The 25601-nt window shown below is 33.2% G+C and overlaps 5 protein-coding genes across 5 annotated transcripts; all 5 read right to left on the bottom strand.

Moving 5' to 3' along the window:
- Window positions 1–1231: 1231 nt before the first annotated feature.
- Window positions 1232–2346, bottom strand: LOC132915355 (E3 ubiquitin-protein ligase XIAP-like). The gene is made up of 3 exons (XM_060975158.1): window positions 1705–2346; window positions 1538–1622; window positions 1232–1422 (listed from the first exon to the last, which is right to left on the bottom strand). The coding sequence occupies exons 1-3, from the start codon at window positions 2344–2346 to the stop codon at window positions 1232–1234; spliced, it is 918 nt and encodes a 305-aa protein (XP_060831141.1).
- A 4636-nt stretch (window positions 2347–6982) lies between these two features.
- Window positions 6983–8097, bottom strand: LOC132915354 (E3 ubiquitin-protein ligase XIAP-like). Its single transcript, XM_060975157.1, has 3 exons — window positions 7456–8097; window positions 7289–7373; window positions 6983–7173 (listed from the first exon to the last, which is right to left on the bottom strand). The coding sequence occupies exons 1-3, from the start codon at window positions 8095–8097 to the stop codon at window positions 6983–6985; spliced, it is 918 nt and encodes a 305-aa protein (XP_060831140.1).
- A 4634-nt stretch (window positions 8098–12731) lies between these two features.
- LOC132915353 (E3 ubiquitin-protein ligase XIAP-like) lies at window positions 12732–13846 on the bottom strand. The gene is made up of 3 exons (XM_060975156.1): window positions 13205–13846; window positions 13038–13122; window positions 12732–12922 (listed from the first exon to the last, which is right to left on the bottom strand). The coding sequence occupies exons 1-3, from the start codon at window positions 13844–13846 to the stop codon at window positions 12732–12734; spliced, it is 918 nt and encodes a 305-aa protein (XP_060831139.1).
- A 4626-nt stretch (window positions 13847–18472) lies between these two features.
- Window positions 18473–19587, bottom strand: LOC132915352 (E3 ubiquitin-protein ligase XIAP-like). The gene is made up of 3 exons (XM_060975155.1): window positions 18946–19587; window positions 18779–18863; window positions 18473–18663 (listed from the first exon to the last, which is right to left on the bottom strand). The coding sequence occupies exons 1-3, from the start codon at window positions 19585–19587 to the stop codon at window positions 18473–18475; spliced, it is 918 nt and encodes a 305-aa protein (XP_060831138.1).
- Window positions 19588–24221: 4634 nt separating this feature from the next.
- LOC132915351 (E3 ubiquitin-protein ligase XIAP-like) lies at window positions 24222–25336 on the bottom strand. The gene is made up of 3 exons (XM_060975154.1): window positions 24695–25336; window positions 24528–24612; window positions 24222–24412 (listed from the first exon to the last, which is right to left on the bottom strand). The coding sequence occupies exons 1-3, from the start codon at window positions 25334–25336 to the stop codon at window positions 24222–24224; spliced, it is 918 nt and encodes a 305-aa protein (XP_060831137.1).
- Window positions 25337–25601: the final 265 nt, after the last annotated feature.

The following is a 25601-nucleotide window of genomic DNA, read 5'->3' as shown; positions in this document are numbered from 1 at the left end:
TTACGCCCAGACTGATGATTCACAAAATGCGACTAGCACTTCGAATATCAATCGTAACGTTACGGATTTCCACTCTCTTTTAACTCTTTCTTTATCAAACGTCCGACCAGAATTTTTGCTGTCAAACTGGACCCTTGACCTATTTTGACACTTAACTAAATTGTAAATAACGACAGTTATATCGAATCTAACATTGGGGAAACCCAATATTCTAGATACACCCGAGGACGTGTGATAGTCAGGATGGCCGTGTCGGAGATGAAAGGACACCGGGTCCCCCCCGTTGGAATTATTTGGAAAAGCCTCAATACTGTAGCATTTACGAAATAACCCAGACACAGTCATTCGAAACTTGAGACAATGAGTTTAGGCTCGAGGCGACAACCGGTCGCCGAGCGTAGCCACGGTCACGGGATGAACGTTTCACCTAACAGAGATATAAAGTAACATAGCTTTCCTTTAAAGAATTGGCAGTACAGACACTTGACAATAATACATTCCAACAGCCCCGCAGCTCGCCACACACAGACCCCATTCTTTGGGCCAGATGATCGCCAGATGCCGATGCATCGTTTACAGTTTATGTTCAGATAACCTGAGGAACCGTTACAAATCTTAGGACTTAGTTAACTAAAGTCCTTCAGATTGACAAACAGTCTTTATTCTATCAGCCTGTAAATCTGTCGCCTATTGCGGGAAGTTATGGGAAAGCCTGATTTGGTCACGTACGACGTTACCTGCTAGGAACTCTCTCTCTAGGGCGGCTAGCATCCTTTTCTAACCGCCAACATAGAAATTGACCAATTAACAGCAGCGTCTATTTCCCTCACCCTCCGAGTGGAGGCTTTCTTTGACGAATCCGATGATCTCGTGCCCTTAGGCACACCCCATCATAGTTTTCCTCTGCAGCGTCGTCGCGACGGAAAGTCATTCTTTTCTGGTAACCTGATTAGCTAAGAGTCAATCAAGCGTTCCTAGTATCACGAGTAGTAAGTTGAGTCCGACTTAGACTTTGAAGCAAAGTATATTCGTTATCCCGTTGACCGTGGATTCGCTATATCGAACTTAGGGCCATTGTCATTAGCGTCCAGCTACCGCGTCCGTTTGTCAATCTTGTATCAGCCATACTTGTGTAATAAATATCTGTGCGACAACCATGAACAACACTGGTGAAGATTCATTATACGCCCCTAACGTCAACCCGACATATATATATATACAAGTGCATGCGTTAAGCAGAAGCTATACGAACTACAGCTTTAACTTCTTCCCGGCAAATTATGCATTTCAGAAAAGCAGGGGCGCAATAATTACATGTTGCGAGATGTCCGCAAGGTAGGAATGCAATTGTTGCTTCTCGTCTCATGCAAACTTTACACGATCGAGCATCCTCCAATTCCTGATTTTCTTGTTCCAGAGCAGCTAAAATAGTAAATAGTATATTTAAATATAATATATATTACAAATTTGTTATACGTATACGGATTTCATACAAATTAAAGAAAAAATGATCTGTGTTTTTATTTTCACTACTTACCACATTTCTCAACGAGAGTCATCTCGTCAGTTTCATTTTCATCATGGGATCTCTCATGATTGCCAACTGTAGTTTCTATTCGTGCCTGTAATAAATATAATGTACATAAGTATATATTGGAATTATTAATTATACATATGGTTCAGGGTGTAAGTTTTTCTACTTACTTCTGTAGGAGTTTCGTAGAAGTCTTGGCCTGTTACATTCTTAATATATTCCAAACCCCGTGCTTTGATTGTATAACAACATCCAGGAGACGAAATTGCATGTCGATTCCACGGGTCTTCTCCTGGACTCCAATTGTCCATAGCAATTCCACAATGGTGACAGACAACCGTATCATTTACTCCGTTGAAGTAGAAGCCTGCATCGGCTAATTCTTCACTTTTTATATGTGTATTAGGCCATGTTGCGAATGTGCCTAATCTGGATTCGTAAGTATCATATTTCGAATTTGCTTCTTTGCTAACTGTTCTTGATCCCAAGCGGCTCTGTCTTTTCATTGGCACATTGCCGCAATTTTGATTGCGGACGAATCCGCACTCTGGTGAATATGCCTTGTGAATTTGCATGGGAGTATTAGGCTCTAAACGGTAATTTAACTTCACTTGACACACGAAACATTTGATTGTATTCGATGTGCCCGTATAAAAGAATCCTGCTGCTGCAAGGGGAATGGCAACATATACAGGCCAGTTTCGAAAAGTCAAGAGTCTTGCTGTTTCAAAACGAAGATCACATCGTTCTTGAATGCCACGCGACGTCGATGGAACCGACGACATTGGATTAATCGTTTGCATCGGCAACATTTCTGATACTGACGACGTCGTACGAATGAACCACACAAACTATTCCACTCTTACAGTAATACTGAACCTTGAATCTTAAACCTTGCTGCTAGGACGTGCCTATTTTATACAGTGATCCCTTCATCCCACTATAGGGCACTGTGCAAAGTGCGCAAGTTGTCGACCAATCAAATGTCACTGATGCTCCACCCCTTACCGTACCGCAATGTACCGTACTATAGTAGTAGTAGAAGAGTAGAAGGAAAATATCTGTGCTAAAAATTATTAATCATCGCGGAACATGATAAAATTATTTTTACAAATAAGTATACAATTTTTTCAACGTGTGAAACATCTCACACAGGGTTTCTGCAGGAAAATTCAACAGTTTGTAAGAATTTATTAATTTATTTTGAGATAAAGTTCTCTCGCGATGCGAATAATAAGACGCCGTAGCATTATGTTATATTATATTTTATCTATCATATCATGTCACTTGTCACTTTTCGCAAATGTTCCTTACCTTTGGCAACAATATACCATAGTTTGGCGCTAAAATTGTTAATTGCGTATGCACCAGATGATAGTAAAAACGAAGATTAAAGCTATTAATTATTAAAGCGATACACTTAGCTTGAAAAGCAATTAAATCTTGAAAAATATCGAGGGGATCGTTCTCGTTTGACAAATGCGAAAAAAAAGTATCGACGAAGTAAAACCATTGAAATAGACGATGCCTATGTTTTGTTACCAACAATCCTGAAATTGCTAAAATGAGTGATCATTCTCATTATTGAACGTCTGATATCTAGTGTTTATATTCGTGTTCAATGTAGCGGCGTATCTACGGTATCCGATTTCGCTTGTTTTTTCTTTAATTTTCTTTATTTTTCTCTAGCATTTTGCATTTTATGCATATTCGGTGGCAAAGATTCTTAGGGCCACAAGTGAACGTTCTAAATTTCCCATTTTTGTTGTATCTTGCTGCATGTTTCTAATTCCTAAGAAAACAGGTAGTAGAATTTCAAAAGAAAAATCTTTCCATATATAACGGTTCTATAATAACGGGTGCGTTTCTTATTCGCTTTATCTCTCCTAAGAAAATTCAGCTATTATGCTAAACATTCTATGATTGTATGGAATTTTCGTTAGCCTAAATGAGTTTTTCTCCAATACAATCGAGTGGAAAGATATGTTTTCTAAAGGTGACGAATGAGCAGATAATTTTATTCTCCTGCCTTTCCTGCCCGTATGTCTTGAAGGAAACCTCTTTATGATTAACGTCCAACGAGCCTCTATTGAATATTTGCATCAACTTCGAAGCGATACGAAGCTTTTACATTGTTGTACTTTGAAAAAATAAACTGTTATTATACTTTGAAAAATAAATTATACCGCATATCTCCTATTACTAATTATTAAATTTGATTTCCTTCACAGGACTTTTCAGATCTGTGTATACAACTATGCCTACGACTACGAAACAAGTTCTTCTGCTCTTTTCTTCTCTTATCAAAATGTAACTTTCCTAATCAAAATAATATATATCCATTAGAAATAGAAAAGGATACATCGAATATTCTTCTCCTTTTCTCTCTCTCTCTCTCTCTCTCTCTTTTATTTTCACTGTCTCTTGTTAGAATTCTGTAATCCATACCAGGGTCGGTGTGACCTTTTGTGGGGCCAACTTCAAAAATTTATTATACATATATATAGATATCGCAATCATATATCGTCTTTGGTACTTTTCGCAAAAGTTCCTTGCAACAATATACCATCGTGTGGCACTAAAAGTGTTAATTGCGTATGCACTAGATGATAGTAAAAACGAAGATCGAAGCTATCAATTATTAAAGCGATACACTTAGCTTGAAAAGCAGTAAAATCTTGAAAAATATCGAGGGGAACGTTCTCGTTTGACAAATGTGAAAAAAAGTATCGACGAAGTAAAACCATTAAAATCGACGATGCCTATGTTTTGTTACTAACAATCCTGAAATTGCTAAAATGAATAATCGTTCTCATTGTTGAATGTCTTTATATTCGTGTTCAATGAAGCGGCGTATCTACGGTATCCCATTGCTCTCATTTCGCTTGTTTTTCGAATTTTTCATTATCTTTCTCTAGCATCTTGCATTTTATGCGCCTTAGGCACCAAAGATTCTGAGCTGGAAATCTAAACTGGCTTTTGTCGAGATAAATGTCATGTTGGTATCATCACTGGTTCCTAAATCCAGATTTGGTACAACTGCTTGCGATTCTCTTCTGTTTTCCCCCGTCCGTCACGTTTGTTTTTATCTGCGTAACCAATGTATCGTAAATGGTTGTGCAAGGTGGTGAAATACACAGCATACGAAACTAATTAGTTTATTAATCTGTATGAATCAATTAAATATCGAAAGCAAAACCAATGTAATAACAGCTTTAAACGGCATCTGAAAAACGATAACATCCAAGGAAACAACTTGCGATTTAAAGAGTCGTATATGGAAAAATTCAAAGGTTTATTATAAATTGATATAAAAGGATTACTCTGAACATTTGTCAATGATTTTCTATGCAATAATGTAATAATTCTATATAATAACGTTCTCTGTTAATGTTGTGCATTATGTTGTAAGCTTTTCTATATTTGCTTATCAATGAAATTTAAATTGACTTGTGTTGCAACTGTCTACCCTATTCTATAAATTATTTCAAGAAATGTAAGTATAGCAGCTGTTTCTTCCATGTTTATGTAAAAAGGTATTATATGAGTTTTCAAGTAACCGATACTTTGTGACCTCATTATTTTGTTTAACAAAACTTCAGCTGATTAATGTTTTTATAAATTAAAAATTTTAAAAATTTACAGCTATTGAAAATGTTTATTTTAGGATTTACTACCACTGCACATTTTTTCACGATATTGTACATCAATACAATCTGTTTGTCTTTTTGTACAGTTCCCCAGATCTAGCAACATGCAGACCTTCGTTAAGACCTTAAGAGGGAAAACTATTACTCTTGAAGTGGAAGTTTCTGACACAATAGGGAATGTGAAAGCTAAGATCCAAGAGAAAGAGATTATTATTACCGCCAATGCCAGAAATCCACAATGGAAACATATACAAAATAACTAGGATATTTTAATTTAACCGTATGGCTTGCAAAGATTACAGTCCATTCGATCACAAGATTTAAATGTTAAAGTAAAGACAAAGAAGATCCTGATACTAGTCTTGAATATGTGCTTGAATTTAGTCCATTGCGCCAACAAAATGTTCCTCCAACTATGAATGATGAAAATGTATTTGGGGAAAATAAACCAACGCCACCACGTTACAGGATACCTCCAAGAGCAATAATTTTCAATTCAGAAGAAGCAAAAATGTTTGTTTTACTGAAACATTGCGGATTAGATCTATATGTGCCTATATTTCTTGAACAATGTATCCATATATATATATATATGTATGTATGTATGTATGTATGTATGTATGTATGTATGTATGTATGTGTAAAATTTTATTACAAATTAATATTGTAAATTTATTTTAGGTTGACATTGATTTGTTTATGACTTATAACTAATGAATGTTTAATTGAAATTGGTATAAAAAATGAAGCTGACAGAAAAGCTATATTCGAAGTGATTAACAGATCATAAAAAATCAGCGACGCAAAAGGAATTTATTACCTTTTATTAATTATATCTAATTATATATCATTATTTTATTTGTTGTATACTAAAGCTGTTTTAATGTATAAATTTAAAAATATAATATCTTATGTTATAGCATATTAGTGTTATTTCTTATGCCAGCTTAGTACACTTAAGAACACATATGATACATTTCATTCTTTGCTTATAAAGATACATTTACATACATTCAAATACGAAATGGCTGTAAAATTGTTGTATTCTTGATATGTGATAATACTTTATTAATAAGTACACTTTTTTTTGCTTTAGGATCATGCGGAATTGAACGCACATTTAGACAATCACTCAATTCGCTATTCTTCATTTGATCTAACTGATTTATCTTTTCCATTGTCACCGCAATATTGTTTTGATTCTATTTAGTAAATTATATAATAATTGTATGTAATTTTAACTTAATCATACAGAAATTAGAAACATAAATATGTGTATACTGGATAAAGATGAGCTACTGTCTTTATCAGATTTAGCCCTTGATAGTTTCTCCTTTAGCGTTAAATGTTTTTGTCTTTGATCTTTTTCTTGCGGTAGCTATTTTTAAATAGAGAAGATTACAAGCGAAGCATAAAGAATGAAAGTACAATAAGAGAAAAAGTAAGCTATGACTTTTATGATTAGAAATATATATGTATAATACAGTTTCATTTTACTAACAATAAGGGGAATAAAACAAGGAACAATTAGTTAGATTACTAAAAAATAAGTTAACTTTATTCAGGTAAGAGAAGATACATGACTCAGATTAATGTTTAATTAAGTAACAGTTAAAATAAAAGAAAAGTCAAAAATATACAGAAAAAACGTATAAGATTAGATTAATAATATGTTTCTATTTGCATATTATCACACATTTTAATATTACGTTTTAATGTTTTAATATTTGTTAAAAATTATTATTATTTGTACATAATTACATATATATATATATATATATATATACAAGTGCATGCGTTAAGCAGAAGCTATACGAACTACAGCTTTAACTTCTTCCCGGCAAATTATGCATTTCAGAAAAGCAGGGGCGCAATAATTACATGTTGCGAGATGTCCGCAAGGTAGGAATGCAATTGTTGCTTCTCGTCTCATGCAAACTTTACACGATCGAGCATCCTCCAATTCCTGATTTTCTTGTTCCAGAGCAGCTAAAATAGTAAATAGTATATTTAAATATAATATATATTACAAATTTGTTATACGTATACGGATTTCATACAAATTAAAGAAAAAATGATCTGTGTTTTTATTTTCACTACTTACCACATTTCTCAACGAGAGTCATCTCGTCAGTTTCATTTTCATCATGGGATCTCTCATGATTGCCAACTGTAGTTTCTATTCGTGCCTGTAATAAATATAATGTACATAAGTATATATTGGAATTATTAATTATACATATGGTTCAGGGTGTAAGTTTTTCTACTTACTTCTGTAGGAGTTTCGTAGAAGTCTTGGCCTGTTACATTCTTAATATATTCCAAACCCCGTGCTTTGATTGTATAACAACATCCAGGAGACGAAATTGCATGTCGATTCCACGGATCTTCTCCTGGACTCCAATTGTCCATAGCAATTCCACAATGGTGACAGACAACCGTATCATTTACTCCGTTGAAGTAGAAGCCTGCATCGGCTAATTCTTCACTTTTTATATGTGTATTAGGCCATGTTGCGAATGTGCCTAATCTGGATTCGTAAGTATCATATTTCGAATTTGCTTCTTTGCTAACTGTTCTTGATCCCAAGCGGCTCTGTCTTTTCATTGGCACATTGCCGCAATTTTGATTGCGGACGAATCCGCACTCTGGTGAATATGCCTTGTGAATTTGCATGGGAGTATTAGGCTCTAAACGGTAATTTAACTTCACTTGACACACGAAACATTTGATTGTATTCGATGTGCCCGTATAAAAGAATCCTGCTGCTGCAAGGGGAATGGCAACATATACAGGCCAGTTTCGAAAAGTCAAGAGTCTTGCTGTTTCAAAACGAAGATCACATCGTTCTTGAATGCCACGCGACGTCGATGGAACCGACGACATTGGATTAATCGTTTGCATCGGCAACATTTCTGATACTGACGACGTCGTACGAATGAACCACACGAACTATTCCACTCTTACAGTAATACTGAACCTTGAATCTTAAACCTTGCTGCTAGGACGTGCCTATTTTATACAGTGATCCCTTCATCCCACTATAGGGCACTGTGCAAAGTGCGCAAGTTGTCGACCAATCAAATGTCACTGATGCTCCACCCCTTACCGTACCGCAATGTACCGTACTATAGTAGTAGTAGAAGAGTAGAAGGAAAATATCTGTGCTAAAAATTATTAATCATCGCGGAACATGATAAAATTATTTTTACAAATAAGTATACAATTTTTTCAACGTGTGAAACATCTCACACAGGGTTTCTGCAGGAAAATTCAACAGTTTGTAAGAATTTATTAATTTATTTTGAGATAAAGTTCTCTCGCGATGCGAATAATAAGACGCCGTAGCATTATGTTATATTATATTTTATCTATCATATCATGTCACTTGTCACTTTTCGCAAATGTTCCTTACCTTTGGCAACAATATACCATAGTTTGGCGCTAAAATTGTTAATTGCGTATGCACTAGATGATAGTAAAAACGAAGATTAAAGCTATTAATTATTAAAGCGATACACTTAGCTTGAAAAGCAATTAAATCTTGAAAAATATCGAGGGGATCGTTCTCGTTTGACAAATGCGAAAAAAAAGTATCGACGAAGTAAAACCATTGAAATAGACGATGCCTATGTTTTGTTACCAACAATCCTGAAATTGCTAAAATGAGTGATCATTCTCATTATTGAACGTCTGATATCTAGTGTTTATATTCGTGTTCAATGTAGCGGCGTATCTACGGTATCCGATTTCGCTTGTTTTTTCTTTAATTTTCTTTATTTTTCTCTAGCATTTTGCATTTTATGCATATTCGGTGGCAAAGATTCTTAGGGCCACAAGTGAACGTTCTAAATTTCCCATTTTTGTTGTATCTTGCTGCATGTTTCTAATTCCTAAGAAAACAGGTAGTAGAATTTCAAAAGAAAAATCTTTCCATATATAACGGTTCTATAATAACGGGTGCGTTTCTTATTCGCTTTATCTCTCCTAAGAAAATTCAGCTATTATGCTAAACATTCTATGATTGTATGGAATTTTCGTTAGCCTAAATGAGTTTTTCTCCAATACAATCGAGTGGAAAGATATGTTTTCTAAAGGTGACGAATGAGCAGATAATTTTATTCTCCTGCCTTTCCTGCCCGTATGTCTTGAAGGAAACCTCTTTATGATTAACGTCCAACGAGCCTCTATTGAATATTTGCATCAACTTCGAAGCGATACGAAGCTTTTACATTGTTGTACTTTGAAAAAATAAACTGTTATTATACTTTGAAAAATAAATTATACCGCATATCTCCTATTACTAATTATTAAATTTGATTTCCTTCACAGGACTTTTCAGATCTGTGTATACAACTATGCCTACGACTACGAAACAAGTTCTTCTGCTCTTTTCTTCTCTTATCAAAATGTAACTTTCCTAATCAAAATAATATATATCCATTAGAAATAGAAAAGGATACATCGAATATTCTTCTCCTTTTCTCTCTCTCTCTCTCTCTCTCTCTTTTATTTTCACTGTCTCTTGTTAGAATTCTGTAATCCATACCAGGGTCGGTGTGACCTTTTGTGGGGCCAACTTCAAAAATTTATTATACATATATATAGATATCGCAATCATATATCGTCTTTGGTACTTTTCGCAAAAGTTCCTTGCAACAATATACCATCGTGTGGCACTAAAAGTGTTAATTGCGTATGCACTAGATGATAGTAAAAACGAAGATCGAAGCTATCAATTATTAAAGCGATACACTTAGCTTGAAAAGCAGTAAAATCTTGAAAAATATCGAGGGGAACGTTCTCGTTTGACAAATGTGAAAAAAAGTATCGACGAAGTAAAACCATTAAAATCGACGATGCCTATGTTTTGTTACTAACAATCCTGAAATTGCTAAAATGAATAATCGTTCTCATTGTTGAATGTCTTTATATTCGTGTTCAATGAAGCGGCGTATCTACGGTATCCCATTGCTCTCATTTCGCTTGTTTTTCGAATTTTTCATTATCTTTCTCTAGCATCTTGCATTTTATGCGCCTTAGGTACCAAAGATTCTGAGCTGGAAATCTAAACTGGCTTTTGTCGAGATAAATGTCATGTTGGTATCATCACTGGTTCCTAAATCCAGATTTGGTACAACTGCTTGCGATTCTCTTCTGTTTTCCCCCGTCCGTCACGTTTGTTTTTATCTGCGTAACCAATGTATCGTAAATGGTTGTGCAAGGTGGTGAAATACACAGCATACGAAACTAATTAGTTTATTAATCTGTATGAATCAATTAAATATCGAAAGCAAAACCAATGTAATAACAGCTTTAAACGGCATCTGAAAAACGATAACATCCAAGGAAACAACTTGCGATTTAAAGAGTCGTATATGGAAAAATTCAAAGGTTTATTATAAATTGATATAAAAGGATTACTCTGAACATTTGTCAATGATTTTCTATGCAATAATGTAATAATTCTATATAATAACGTTCTCTGTTAATGTTGTGCATTATGTTGTAAGCTTTTCTATATTTGCTTATCAATGAAATTTAAATTGACTTGTGTTGCAACTGTCTACCCTATTCTATAAATTATTTCAAGAAATGTAAGTATAGCAGCTGTTTCTTCCATGTTTATGTAAAAAGGTATTATATGAGTTTTCAAGTAACCGATACTTTGTGACCTCATTATTTTGTTTAACAAAACTTCAGCTGATTAATGTTTTTATAAATTAAAAATTTTAAAAATTTACAGCTATTGAAAATGTTTATTTTAGGATTTACTACCACTGCACATTTTTTCACGATATTGTACATCAATACAATCTGTTTGTCTTTTTGTACAGTTCCCCAGATCTAGCAACATGCAGACCTTCGTTAAGACCTTAAGAGGGAAAACTATTACTCTTGAAGTGGAAGTTTCTGACACAATAGGGAATGTGAAAGCTAAGATCCAAGAGAAAGAGATTATTATTACCGCCAATGCCAGAAATCCACAATGGAAACATATACAAAATAACTAGGATATTTTAATTTAACCGTATGGCTTGCAAAGATTACAGTCCATTCGATCACAAGATTTAAATGTTAAAGTAAAGACAAAGAAGATCCTGATACTAGTCTTGAATATGTGCTTGAATTTAGTCCATTGCGCCAACAAAATGTTCCTCCAACTATGAATGATGAAAATGTATTTGGGGAAAATAAACCAACGCCACCACGTTACAGGATACCTCCAAGAGCAATAATTTTCAATTCAGAAGAAGCAAAAATGTTTGTTTTACTGAAACATTGCGGATTAGATCTATATGTGCCTATATTTCTTGAACAATGTATCCATATATATATATATATGTATGTATGTATGTATGTATGTATGTATGTATGTATGTATGTATGTGTAAAATTTTATTACAAATTAATATTGTAAATTTATTTTAGGTTGACATTGATTTGTTTATGACTTATAACTAATGAATGTTTAATTGAAATTGGTATAAAAAATGAAGCTGACAGAAAAGCTATATTCGAAGTGATTAACAGATCATAAAAAATCAGCGACGCAAAAGGAATTTATTACCTTTTATTAATTATATCTAATTATATATCATTATTTTATTTGTTGTATACTAAAGCTGTTTTAATGTATAAATTTAAAAATATAATATCTTATGTTATAGCATATTAGTGTTATTTCTTATGCCAGCTTAGTACACTTAAGAACACATATGATACATTTCATTCTTTGCTTATAAAGATACATTTACATACATTCAAATACGAAATGGCTGTAAAATTGTTGTATTCTTGATATGTGATAATACTTTATTAATAAGTACACTTTTTTTTGCTTTAGGATCATGCGGAATTGAACGCACATTTAGACAATCACTCAATTCGCTATTCTTCATTTGATCTAACTGATTTATCTTTTCCATTGTCACCGCAATATTGTTTTGATACTATTTAGTAAATTATATAATAATTGTATGTAATTTTAACTTAATCATACAGAAATTAGAAACATAAATATGTGTATACTGGATAAAGATGAGCTACTGTCTTTATCAGATTTAGCCCTTGATAGTTTCTCCTTTAGCGTTAAATGTTTTTGTCTTTGATCTTTTTCTTGCGGTAGCTATTTTTAAATAGAGAAGATTACAAGCGAAGCATAAAGAATGAAAGTACAATAAGAGAAAAAGTAAGCTATGACTTTTATGATTAGAAATATATATGTATAATACAGTTTCATTTTACTAACAATAAGGGGAATAAAACAAGGAACAATTAGTTAGATTACTAAAAAATAAGTTAACTTTATTCAGGTAAGAGAAGATACATGACTCAGATTAATGTTTAATTAAGTAACAGTTAAAATAAAAGAAAAGTCAAAAATATACAGAAAAAACGTATAAGATTAGATTAATAATATGTTTCTATTTGCATATTATCACACATTTTAATATTACGTTTTAATGTTTTAATATTTGTTAAAAATTATTATTATTTGTACATAATTACATATATATATATATATATATATACAAGTGCATGCGTTAAGCAGAAGCTATACGAACTACAGCTTTAACTTCTTCCCGGCAAATTATGCATTTCAGAAAAGCAGGGGCGCAATAATTACATGTTGCGAGATGTCCGCAAGGTAGGAATGCAATTGTTGCTTCTCGTCTCATGCAAACTTTACACGATCGAGCATCCTCCAATTCCTGATTTTCTTGTTCCAGAGCAGCTAAAATAGTAAATAGTATATTTAAATATAATATATATTACAAATTTGTTATACGTATACGGATTTCATACAAATTAAAGAAAAAATGATCTGTGTTTTTATTTTCACTACTTACCACATTTCTCAACGAGAGTCATCTCGTCAGTTTCATTTTCATCATGGGATCTCTCATGATTGCCAACTGTAGTTTCTATTCGTGCCTGTAATAAATATAATGTACATAAGTATATATTGGAATTATTAATTATACATATGGTTCAGGGTGTAAGTTTTTCTACTTACTTCTGTAGGAGTTTCGTAGAAGTCTTGGCCTGTTACATTCTTAATATATTCCAAACCCCGTGCTTTGATTGTATAACAACATCCAGGAGACGAAATTGCATGTCGATTCCACGGGTCTTCTCCTGGACTCCAATTGTCCATAGCAATTCCACAATGGTGACAGACAACCGTATCATTTACTCCGTTGAAGTAGAAGCCTGCATCGGCTAATTCTTCACTTTTTATATGTGTATTAGGCCATGTTGCGAATGTGCCTAATCTGGATTCGTAAGTATCATATTTCGAATTTGCTTCTTTGCTAACTGTTCTTGATCCCAAGCGGCTCTGTCTTTTCATTGGCACATTGCCGCAATTTTGATTGCGGACGAATCCGCACTCTGGTGAATATGCCTTGTGAATTTGCATGGGAGTATTAGGCTCTAAACGGTAATTTAACTTCACTTGACACACGAAACATTTGATTGTATTCGATGTGCCCGTATAAAAGAATCCTGCTGCTGCAAGGGGAATGGCAACATATACAGGCCAGTTTCGAAAAGTCAAGAGTCTTGCTGTTTCAAAACGAAGATCACATCGTTCTTGAATGCCACGCGACGTCGATGGAACCGACGACATTGGATTAATCGTTTGCATCGGCAACATTTCTGATACTGACGACGTCGTACGAATGAACCACACAAACTATTCCACTCTTACAGTAATACTGAACCTTGAATCTTAAACCTTGCTGCTAGGACGTGCCTATTTTATACAGTGATCCCTTCATCCCACTATAGGGCACTGTGCAAAGTGCGCAAGTTGTCGACCAATCAAATGTCACTGATGCTCCACCCCTTACCGTACCGCAATGTACCGTACTATAGTAGTAGTAGAAGAGTAGAAGGAAAATATCTGTGCTAAAAATTATTAATCATCGCGGAACATGATAAAATTATTTTTACAAATAAGTATACAATTTTTTCAACGTGTGAAACATCTCACACAGGGTTTCTGCAGGAAAATTCAACAGTTTGTAAGAATTTATTAATTTATTTTGAGATAAAGTTCTCTCGCGATGCGAATAATAAGACGCCGTAGCATTATGTTATATTATATTTTATCTATCATATCATGTCACTTGTCACTTTTCGCAAATGTTCCTTACCTTTGGCAACAATATACCATAGTTTGGCGCTAAAATTGTTAATTGCGTATGCACTAGATGATAGTAAAAACGAAGATTAAAGCTATTAATTATTAAAGCGATACACTTAGCTTGAAAAGCAATTAAATCTTGAAAAATATCGAGGGGATCGTTCTCGTTTGACAAATGCGAAAAAAAAGTATCGACGAAGTAAAACCATTGAAATAGACGATGCCTATGTTTTGTTACCAACAATCCTGAAATTGCTAAAATGAGTGATCATTCTCATTATTGAACGTCTGATATCTAGTGTTTATATTCGTGTTCAATGTAGCGGCGTATCTACGGTATCCGATTTCGCTTGTTTTTTCTTTAATTTTCTTTATTTTTCTCTAGCATTTTGCATTTTATGCATATTCGGTGGCAAAGATTCTTAGGGCCACAAGTGAACGTTCTAAATTTCCCATTTTTGTTGTATCTTGCTGCATGTTTCTAATTCCTAAGAAAACAGGTAGTAGAATTTCAAAAGAAAAATCTTTCCATATATAACGGTTCTATAATAACGGGTGCGTTTCTTATTCGCTTTATCTCTCCTAAGAAAATTCAGCTATTATGCTAAACATTCTATGATTGTATGGAATTTTCGTTAGCCTAAATGAGTTTTTCTCCAATACAATCGAGTGGAAAGATATGTTTTCTAAAGGTGACGAATGAGCAGATAATTTTATTCTCCTGCCTTTCCTGCCCGTATGTCTTGAAGGAAACCTCTTTATGATTAACGTCCAACGAGCCTCTATTGAATATTTGCATCAACTTCGAAGCGATACGAAGCTTTTACATTGTTGTACTTTGAAAAAATAAACTGTTATTATACTTTGAAAAATAAATTATACCGCATATCTCCTATTACTAATTATTAAATTTGATTTCCTTCACAGGACTTTTCAGATCTGTGTATACAACTATGCCTACGACTACGAAACAAGTTCTTCTGCTCTTTTCTTCTCTTATCAAAATGTAACTTTCCTAATCAAAATAATATATATCCATTAGAAATAGAAAAGGATACATCGAATATTCTTCTCCTTTTCTCTCTCTCTCTCTCTCTCTCTTTTATTTTCACTGTCTCTTGTTAGAATTCTGTAATCCATACCAGGGTCGGTGTGACCTTTTGTGGGGCCAACTTCAAAAATTTATTATACATATATATAGATATCGCAATCATATATCGTCTTTGGTACTTTTCGCAAAAGTTCCTTGCAACAATATACCATCGTGTGGCACTAAAAGTGTTAATTGCGTATGCACTAGATGATAGTAAAAACGAAGATCGAAGCTATCAATTATTAAAGCGATACACTTAGCTTGAAAAGCAGTAAAATCTTGAAAAATATCGAGGGGAACGTTCTCGTTTGACAAATGTGAAAAAAAGTATCGACGAAGTAAAACCATTAAAATCGACGATGCCTATGTTTTGTTACTAACAATCCTGAAATTGCTAAAATGAATAATCGTTCTCATTGTTGAATGTCTTTATATTCGTGTTCAATGAAGCGGCGTATCTACGGTATCCCATTGCTCTCATTTCGCTTGTTTTTCGAATTTTTCATTATCTTTCTCTAGCATCTTGCATTTTATGCGCCTTAGGCACCAAAGATTCTGAGCTGGAAATCTAAACTGGCTTTTGTCGAGATAAATGTCATGTTGGTATCATCACTGGTTCCTAAATCCAGATTTGGTACAACTGCTTGCGATTCTCTTCTGTTTTCCCCCGTCCGTCACGTTTGTTTTTATCTGCGTAACCAATGTATCGTAAATGGTTGTGCAAGGTGGTGAAATACACAGCATACGAAACTAATTAGTTTATTAATCTGTATGAATCAATTAAATATCGAAAGCAAAACCAATGTAATAACAGCTTTAAACGGCATCTGAAAAACGATAACATCCAAGGAAACAACTTGCGATTTAAAGAGTCGTATATGGAAAAATTCAAAGGTTTATTATAAATTGATATAAAAGGATTACTCTGAACATTTGTCAATGATTTTCTATGCAATAATGTAATAATTCTATATAATAACGTTCTCTGTTAATGTTGTGCATTATGTTGTAAGCTTTTCTATATTTGCTTATCAATGAAATTTAAATTGACTTGTGTTGCAACTGTCTACCCTATTCTATAAATTATTTCAAGAAATGTAAGTATAGCAGCTGTTTCTTCCATGTTTATGTAAAAAGGTATTATATGAGTTTTCAAGTAACCGATACTTTGTGACCTCATTATTTTGTTTAACAAAACTTCAGCTGATTAATGTTTTTATAAATTAAAAATTTTAAAAATTTACAGCTATTGAAAATGTTTATTTTAGGATTTACTACCACTGCACATTTTTTCACGATATTGTACATCAATACAATCTGTTTGTCTTTTTGTACAGTTCCCCAGATCTAGCAACATGCAGACCTTCGTTAAGACCTTAAGAGGGAAAACTATTACTCTTGAAGTGGAAGTTTCTGACACAATAGGGAATGTGAAAGCTAAGATCCAAGAGAAAGAGATTATTATTACCGCCAATGCCAGAAATCCACAATGGAAACATATACAAAATAACTAGGATATTTTAATTTAACCGTATGGCTTGCAAAGATTACAGTCCATTCGATCACAAGATTTAAATGTTAAAGTAAAGACAAAGAAGATCCTGATACTAGTCTTGAATATGTGCTTGAATTTAGTCCATTGCGCCAACAAAATGTTCCTCCAACTATGAATGATGAAAATGTATTTGGGGAAAATAAACCAACGCCACCACGTTACAGGATACCTCCAAGAGCAATAACTTTCAATTCAGAAGAAGCAAAAATGTTTGTTTTACTGAAACATTGCGGATTAGATCTATATGTGCCTATATTTCTTGAACAATGTATCCATATATATATATATATGTATGTATGTATGTATGTATGTATGTATGTATGTATGTATGTATGTGTAAAATTTTATTACAAATTAATATTGTAAATTTATTTTAGGTTGACATTGATTTGTTTATGACTTATAACTAATGAATGTTTAATTGAAATTGGTATAAAAAATGAAGCTGACAGAAAAGCTATATTCGAAGTGATTAACAGATCATAAAAAATCAGCGACGCAAAAGGAATTTATTACCTTTTATTAATTATATCTAATTATATATCATTATTTTATTTGTTGTATACTAAAGCTGTTTTAATGTATAAATTTAAAAATATAATATCTTATGTTATAGCATATTAGTGTTATTTCTTATGCCAGCTTAGTACACTTAAGAACACATATGATACATTTCATTCTTTGCTTATAAAGATACATTTACATACATTCAAATACGAAATGGCTGTAAAATTGTTGTATTCTTGATATGTGATAATACTTTATTAATAAGTACACTTTTTTTTGCTTTAGGATCATGCGGAATTGAACGCACATTTAGGCAATCACTCAATTCGCTATTCTTCATTTGATCTAACTGATTTATCTTTTCCATTGTCACCGCAATATTGTTTTGATACTATTTAGTAAATTATATAATAATTGTATGTAATTTTAACTTAATCATACAGAAATTAGAAACATAAATATGTGTATACTGGATAAAGATGAGCTACTGTCTTTATCAGATTTAGCCCTTGATAGTTTCTCCTTTAGCGTTAAATGTTTTTGTCTTTGATCTTTTTCTTGCGGTAGCTATTTTTAAATAGAGAAGATTACAAGCGAAGCATAAAGAATGAAAGTACAATAAGAGAAAAAGTAAGCTATGACTTTTATGATTAGAAATATATATGTATAATACAGTTTCATTTTACTAACAATAAGGGGAATAAAACAAGGAACAATTAGTTAGATTACTAAAAAATAAGTTAACTTTATTCAGGTAAGAGAAGATACATGACTCAGATTAATGTTTAATTAAGTAACAGTTAAAATAAAAGAAAAGTCAAAAATATACAGAAAAAACGTATAAGATTAGATTAATAATATGTTTCTATTTGCATATTATCACACATTTTAATATTACGTTTTAATGTTTTAATATTTGTTAAAAATTATTATTATTTGTACATAATTACATATATATATATATATACAAGTGCATGCGTTAAGCAGAAGCTATACGAACTACAGCTTTAACTTCTTCCCGGCAAATTATGCATTTCAGAAAAGCAGGGGCGCAATAATTACATGTTGCGAGATGTCCGCAAGGTAGGAATGCAATTGTTGCTTCTCGTCTCATGCAAACTTTACACGATCGAGCATCCTCCAATTCCTGATTTTCTTGTTCCAGAGCAGCTAAAATAGTAAATAGTATATTTAAATATAATATATATTACAAATTTGTTATACGTATACGGATTTCATACAAATTAAAGAAAAAATGATCTGTGTTTTTATTTTCACTACTTACCACATTTCTCAACGAGAGTCATCTCGTCAGTTTCATTTTCATCATGGGATCTCTCATGATTGCCAACTGTAGTTTCTATTCGTGCCTGTAATAAATATAATGTACATAAGTATATATTGGAATTATTAATTATACATATGGTTCAGGGTGTAAGTTTTTCTACTTACTTCTGTAGGAGTTTCGTAGAAGTCTTGGCCTGTTACATTCTTAATATATTCCAAACCCCGTGCTTTGATTGTATAACAACATCCAGGAGACGAAATTGCATGTCGATTCCACGGGTCTTCTCCTGGACTCCAATTGTCCATAGCAATTCCACAATGGTGACAGACAACCGTATCATTTACTCCGTTGAAGTAGAAGCCTGCATCGGCTAATTCTTCACTTTTTATATGTGTATTAGGCCATGTTGCGAATGTGCCTAATCTGGATTCGTAAGTATCATATTTCGAATTTGCTTCTTTGCTAACTGTTCTTGATCCCAAGCGGCTCTGTCTTTTCATTGGCACATTGCCGCAATTTTGATTGCGGACGAATCCGCACTCTGGTGAATATGCCTTGTGAATTTGCATGGGAGTATTAGGCTCTAAACGGTAATTTAACTTCACTTGACACACGAAACATTTGATTGTATTCGATGTGCCCGTATAAAAGAATCCTGCTGCTGCAAGGGGAATGGCAACATATACAGGCCAGTTTCGAAAAGTCAAGAGTCTTGCTGTTTCAAAACGAAGATCACATCGTTCTTGAATGCCACGCGACGTCGATGGAACCGACGACATTGGATTAATCGTTTGCATCGGCAACATTTCTGATACTGACGACGTCGTACGAATGAACCACACAAACTATTCCACTCTTACAGTAATACTGAACCTTGAATCTTAAACCTTGCTGCTAGGACGTGCCTATTTTATACAGTGATCCCTTCATCCCACTATAGGGCACTGTGCAAAGTGCGCAAGTTGTCGACCAATCAAATGTCACTGATGCTCCACCCCTTACCGTACCGCAATGTACCGTACTATAGTAGTAGTAGAAGAGTAGAAGGAAAATATCTGTGCTAAAAATTATTAATCATCGCGGAACATGATAAAATTATTTTTACAAATAAGTATACAATTTTTTCAACGTGTGAAACATCTCACACAGGGTTTCTGCAGGAAAATTCAACAGTTTGTAAGAATTTATTAATTTATTTTGAGATAAAGTTCTCTCGCGATGCGAATAATAAGACGCCGTAGCATTATGTTATATTATATTTTATCTATCATATCATGTCACTTGTCACTTTTCGCAAATGTTCCTTACCTTTGGCAACAATATACCATAGTTTGGCGCTAAAATTGTTAATTGCGTATGCACCAGATGATAGTAAAAACGAAGATTAAAGCTATTAATTATTAAAGCGATACACTTAGCTTGAAAAGCAATTAAATCTTGAAAAATATCGAGGGGATCGTTCTCGTTTGACAAATGCGAAAAAAAAGTATCGACGAAGTAAAACCATTGAAATAGACGATGCCTATGTTTTGTTACCAACAATCCTGAAATTGCTAAAATGAGTGATCATTCTCATTATTGAACGTCTGATATCTAGTGTTTATATTCGTGTTCAATGTAGCGGCGTATCTACGGTATCCGATTTCGCTTGTTTTTTCTTTAATTTTCTTTATTTTTCTCTAGCATTTTGCATTTTATGCATATTCGGTGGCAAAGATTCTTAGGGCCACAAGTGAACGTTCTAAATTTCCCATTTTTGTTGTATCTTGCTGCATGTTTCTAATTCCTAAGAAAACAGGTAGTAGAATTTCAAAAGAAAAATCTTTCCATATATAACGGTTCTATAATAACGGGTGCGTTTCTTATTCGCTTTATCTCTCCTAAGAAAATTCAGCTATTATGCTAAACATTCTATGATTGTATGGAATTTTCGTTAGCCTAAATGAGTTTTTCTCCAATACAATCGAGTGGAAAGATATGTTTTCTAAAGGTGACGAATGAGCAGATAATTTTATTCTCCTGCCTTTCCTGCCCGTATGTCTTGAAGGAAACCTCTTTATGATTAACGTCCAACGAGCCTCTATTGAATATTTGCATCAACTTCGAAGCGATACGAAGCTTTTACATTGTTGTACTTTGAAAAAATAAACTGTTATTATACTTTGAAAAATAAATTATACCGCATATCTCCTATTACTAATTATTAAATTTGATTTCCTTCACAGGACTTTTCAGATCTGTGTATACAACTATGCCTACGACTACGAAACAAGTTCTTCTGCTCTTTTCTTCTCTTATCAAAATGTAACTTTCCTAATCAAAATAATATATATCCATTAGAAATAGAAAAGGATACATCGAATATTCTTCTCCTTTTCTCTCTCTCTCTCTCTCTCTCTCTTTTATTTTCACTGTCTCTTGTTAGAATTCTGTAATCCATACCAGGGTCGGTGTGACCTTTTGTGGGGCCAACTTCAAAAATTTATTATACATATATATAGATATCGCAATCATATATCGTCTTTGGTACTTTTCGCAAAAGTTCCTTGCAACAATATACCATCGTGTGGCACTAAAAGTGTTAATTGCGTATGCACTAGATGATAGTAAAAACGAAGATCGAAGCTATCAATTATTAAAGCGATACACTTAGCTTGAAAAGCAGTAAAATCTTGAAAAATATCGAGGGGAACGTTCTCGTTTGACAAATGTGAAAAAAAGTATCGACGAAGTAAAACCATTAAAATCGACGATGCCTATGTTTTGTTACTAACAATCCTGAAATTGCTAAAATGAATAATCGTTCTCATTGTTGAATGTCTTTATATTCGTGTTCAATGAAGCGGCGTATCTACGGTATCCCATTGCTCTCATTTCGCTTGTTTTTCGAATTTTTCATTATCTTTCTCTAGCATCTTGCATTTTATGCGCCTTAGGCACCAAAGATTCTGAGCTGGAAATCTAAACTGGCTTTTGTCGAGATAAATGTCATGTTGGTATCATCACTGGTTCCTAAATCCAGATTTGGTACAACTGCTTGCGATTCTCTTCTGTTTTCCCCCGTCCGTCACGTTTGTTTTTATCTGCGTAACCAATGTATCGTAAATGGTTGTGCAAGGTGGTGAAATACACAGCATACGAAACTAATTAGTTTATTAATCTGTATGAATCAATTAAATATCGAAAGCAAAACCAATGTAATAACAGCTTTAAACGGCATCTGAAAAACGATAACATCCAAGGAAACAACTTGCGATTTAAAGAGTCGTATATGGAAAAATTCAAAGGTTTATTATAAATTGATATAAAAGGATTACTCTGAACATTTGTCAATGATTTTCTATGCAATAATGTAATAATTCTATATAATAACGTTCTCTGTTAATGTTGTGCATTATGTTGTAAGCTTTTCTATATTTGCTTATCAATGAAATTTAAATTGACTTGTGTTGCAACTGTCTACCCTATTCTATAAATTATTTCAAGAAATGTAAGTATAGCAGCTGTTTCTTCCATGTTTATGTAAAAAGGTATTATATGAGTTTTCAAGTAACCGATACTTTGTGACCTCATTATTTTGTTTAACAAAACTTCAGCTGATTAATGTTTTTATAAATTAAAAATTTTAAAAATTTACAGCTATTGAAAATGTTTATTTTAGGATTTACTACCACTGCACATTTTTTCACGATATTGTACATCAATACAATCTGTTTGTCTTTTTGTACAGTTCCCCAGATCTAGCAACATGCAGACCTTCGTTAAGACCTTAAGAGGGAAAACTATTACTCTTGAAGTGGAAGTTTCTGACACAATAGGGAATGTGAAAGCTAAGATCCAAGAGAAAGAGATTATTATTACCGCCAATGCCAGAAATCCACAATGGAAACATATACAAAATAACTAGGATATTTTAATTTAACCGTATGGCTTGCAAAGATTACAGTCCATTCGATCACAAGATTTAAATGTTAAAGTAAAGACAAAGAAGATCCTGATACTAGTCTTGAATATGTGCTTGAATTTAGTCCATTGCGCCAACAAAATGTTCCTCCAACTATGAATGATGAAAATGTATTTGGGGAAAATAAACCAACGCCACCACGTTACAGGATACCTCCAAGAGCAATAATTTTCAATTCAGAAGAAGCAAAAATGTTTGTTTTACTGAAACATTGCGGATTAGATCTATATGTGCCTATATTTCTTGAACAATGTATCCATATATATATATATATGTATGTATGTATGTATGTATGTATGTATGTATGTATGTATGTATGTGTAAAATTTTATTACAAATTAATATTGTAAATTTATTTTAGGTTGACATTGATTTGTTTATGACTTATAACTAATGAATGTTTAATTGAAATTGGTATAAAAAATGAAGCTGACAGAAAAGCTATATTCGAAGTGATTAACAGATCATAAAAAATCAGCGACGCAAAAGGAATTTATTACCTTTTATTAATTATATCTAATTATATATCATTATTTTATTTGTTGTATACTAAAGCTGTTTTAATGTATAAATTTAAAAACATAATATCTTATGTTATAGCATATTAGTGTTATTTCTTATGCCAGCTTAGTACACTTAAGAACACATATGATACATTTCATTCTTTGCTTATAAAGATACATTTACATACATTCAAATACGAAATGGCTGTAAAATTGTTGTATTCTTGATATGTGATAATACTTTATTAATAAGTACACTTTTTTTTGCTTTAGGATCATGCGGAATTGAACGCACATTTAGACAATCACTCAATTCGCTATTCTTCATTTGATCTAACTGATTTATCTTTTCCATTGTCACCGCAATATTGTTTTGATTCTATTTAGTAAATTATATAATAATTGTATGTAATTTTAACTTAATCATACAGAAATTAGAAACATAAATATGTGTATACTGGATAAAGATGAGCTACTGTCTTTATCAGATTTAGCCCTTGATAGTTTCTCCTTTAGCGTTAAATGTTTTTGTCTTTGATCTTTTTCTTGCGGTAGCTATTTTTAAATAGAGAAGATTACAAGCGAAGCATAAAGAATGAAAGTACAATAAGAGAAAAAGTAAGCTATGACTTTTATGATTAGAAATATATATGTATAATACAGTTTCATTTTACTAACAATAAGGGGAATAAAACAAGGAACAATTAGTTAGATTACTAAAAAATAAGTTAACTTTATTCAGGTAAGAGAAGATACATGACTCAGATTAATGTTTAATTAAGTAACAGTTAAAATAAAAGAAAAGTCAAAAATATACAGAAAAAACGTATAAGATTAGATTAATAATATGTTTCTATTTGCATATTATCACACATTTTAATATTACGTTTTAATGTTTTAATATTTGTTAAAAATTATTATTATTTGTACATAATTACATATATATATATATATATATATACAAGTGCATGCGTTAAGCAGAAGCTATACGAACTACAGCTTTAACTTCTTCCCGGCAAATTATGCATTTCAGAAAAGCAGGGGCGCAATAATTACATGTTGCGAGATGTCCGCAAGGTAGGAATGCAATTGTTGCTTCTCGTCTCATGCAAACTTTACACGATCGAGCATCCTCCAATTCCTGATTTTCTTGTTCCAGAGCAGCTAAAATAGTAAATAGTATATTTAAATATAATATATATTACAAATTTGTTATACGTATACGGATTTCATACAAATTAAAGAAAAAATGATCTGTGTTTTTATTTTCACTACTTACCACATTTCTCAACGAGAGTCATCTCGTCAGTTTCATTTTCATCATGGGATCTCTCATGATTGCCAACTGTAGTTTCTATTCGTGCCTGTAATAAATATAATGTACATAAGTATATATTGGAATTATTAATTATACATATGGTTCAGGGTGTAAGTTTTTCTACTTACTTCTGTAGGAGTTTCGTAGAAGTCTTGGCCTGTTACATTCTTAATATATTCCAAACCCCGTGCTTTGATTGTATAACAACATCCAGGAGACGAAATTGCATGTCGATTCCACGGATCTTCTCCTGGACTCCAATTGTCCATAGCAATTCCACAATGGTGACAGACAACCGTATCATTTACTCCGTTGAAGTAGAAGCCTGCATCGGCTAATTCTTCACTTTTTATATGTGTATTAGGCCATGTTGCGAATGTGCCTAATCTGGATTCGTAAGTATCATATTTCGAATTTGCTTCTTTGCTAACTGTTCTTGATCCCAAGCGGCTCTGTCTTTTCATTGGCACATTGCCGCAATTTTGATTGCGGACGAATCCGCACTCTGGTGAATATGCCTTGTGAATTTGCATGGGAGTATTAGGCTCTAAACGGTAATTTAACTTCACTTGACACACGAAACATTTGATTGTATTCGATGTGCCCGTATAAAAGAATCCTGCTGCTGCAAGGGGAATGGCAACATATACAGGCCAGTTTCGAAAAGTCAAGAGTCTTGCTGTTTCAAAACGAAGATCACATCGTTCTTGAATGCCACGCGACGTCGATGGAACCGACGACATTGGATTAATCGTTTGCATCGGCAACATTTCTGATACTGACGACGTCGTACGAATGAACCACACGAACTATTCCACTCTTACAGTAATACTGAACCTTGAATCTTAAACCTTGCTGCTAGGACGTGCCTATTTTATACAGTGATCCCTTCATCCCACTATAGGGCACTGTGCAAAGTGCGCAAGTTGTCGACCAATCAAATGTCACTGATGCTCCACCCCTTACCGTACCGCAATGTACCGTACTATAGTAGTAGTAGAAGAGTAGAAGGAAAATATCTGTGCTAAAAATTAT

Source organism: Bombus pascuorum, chromosome 16 (genome assembly GCF_905332965.1).
Source record: "Bombus pascuorum chromosome 16, iyBomPasc1.1, whole genome shotgun sequence".
NCBI lineage: Eukaryota > Metazoa > Arthropoda > Insecta > Hymenoptera > Apidae > Bombus > Bombus pascuorum.
Note: the sequence above shows the minus strand (reverse complement) of the source record. Positions and strands in the feature narration are given on the sequence as shown.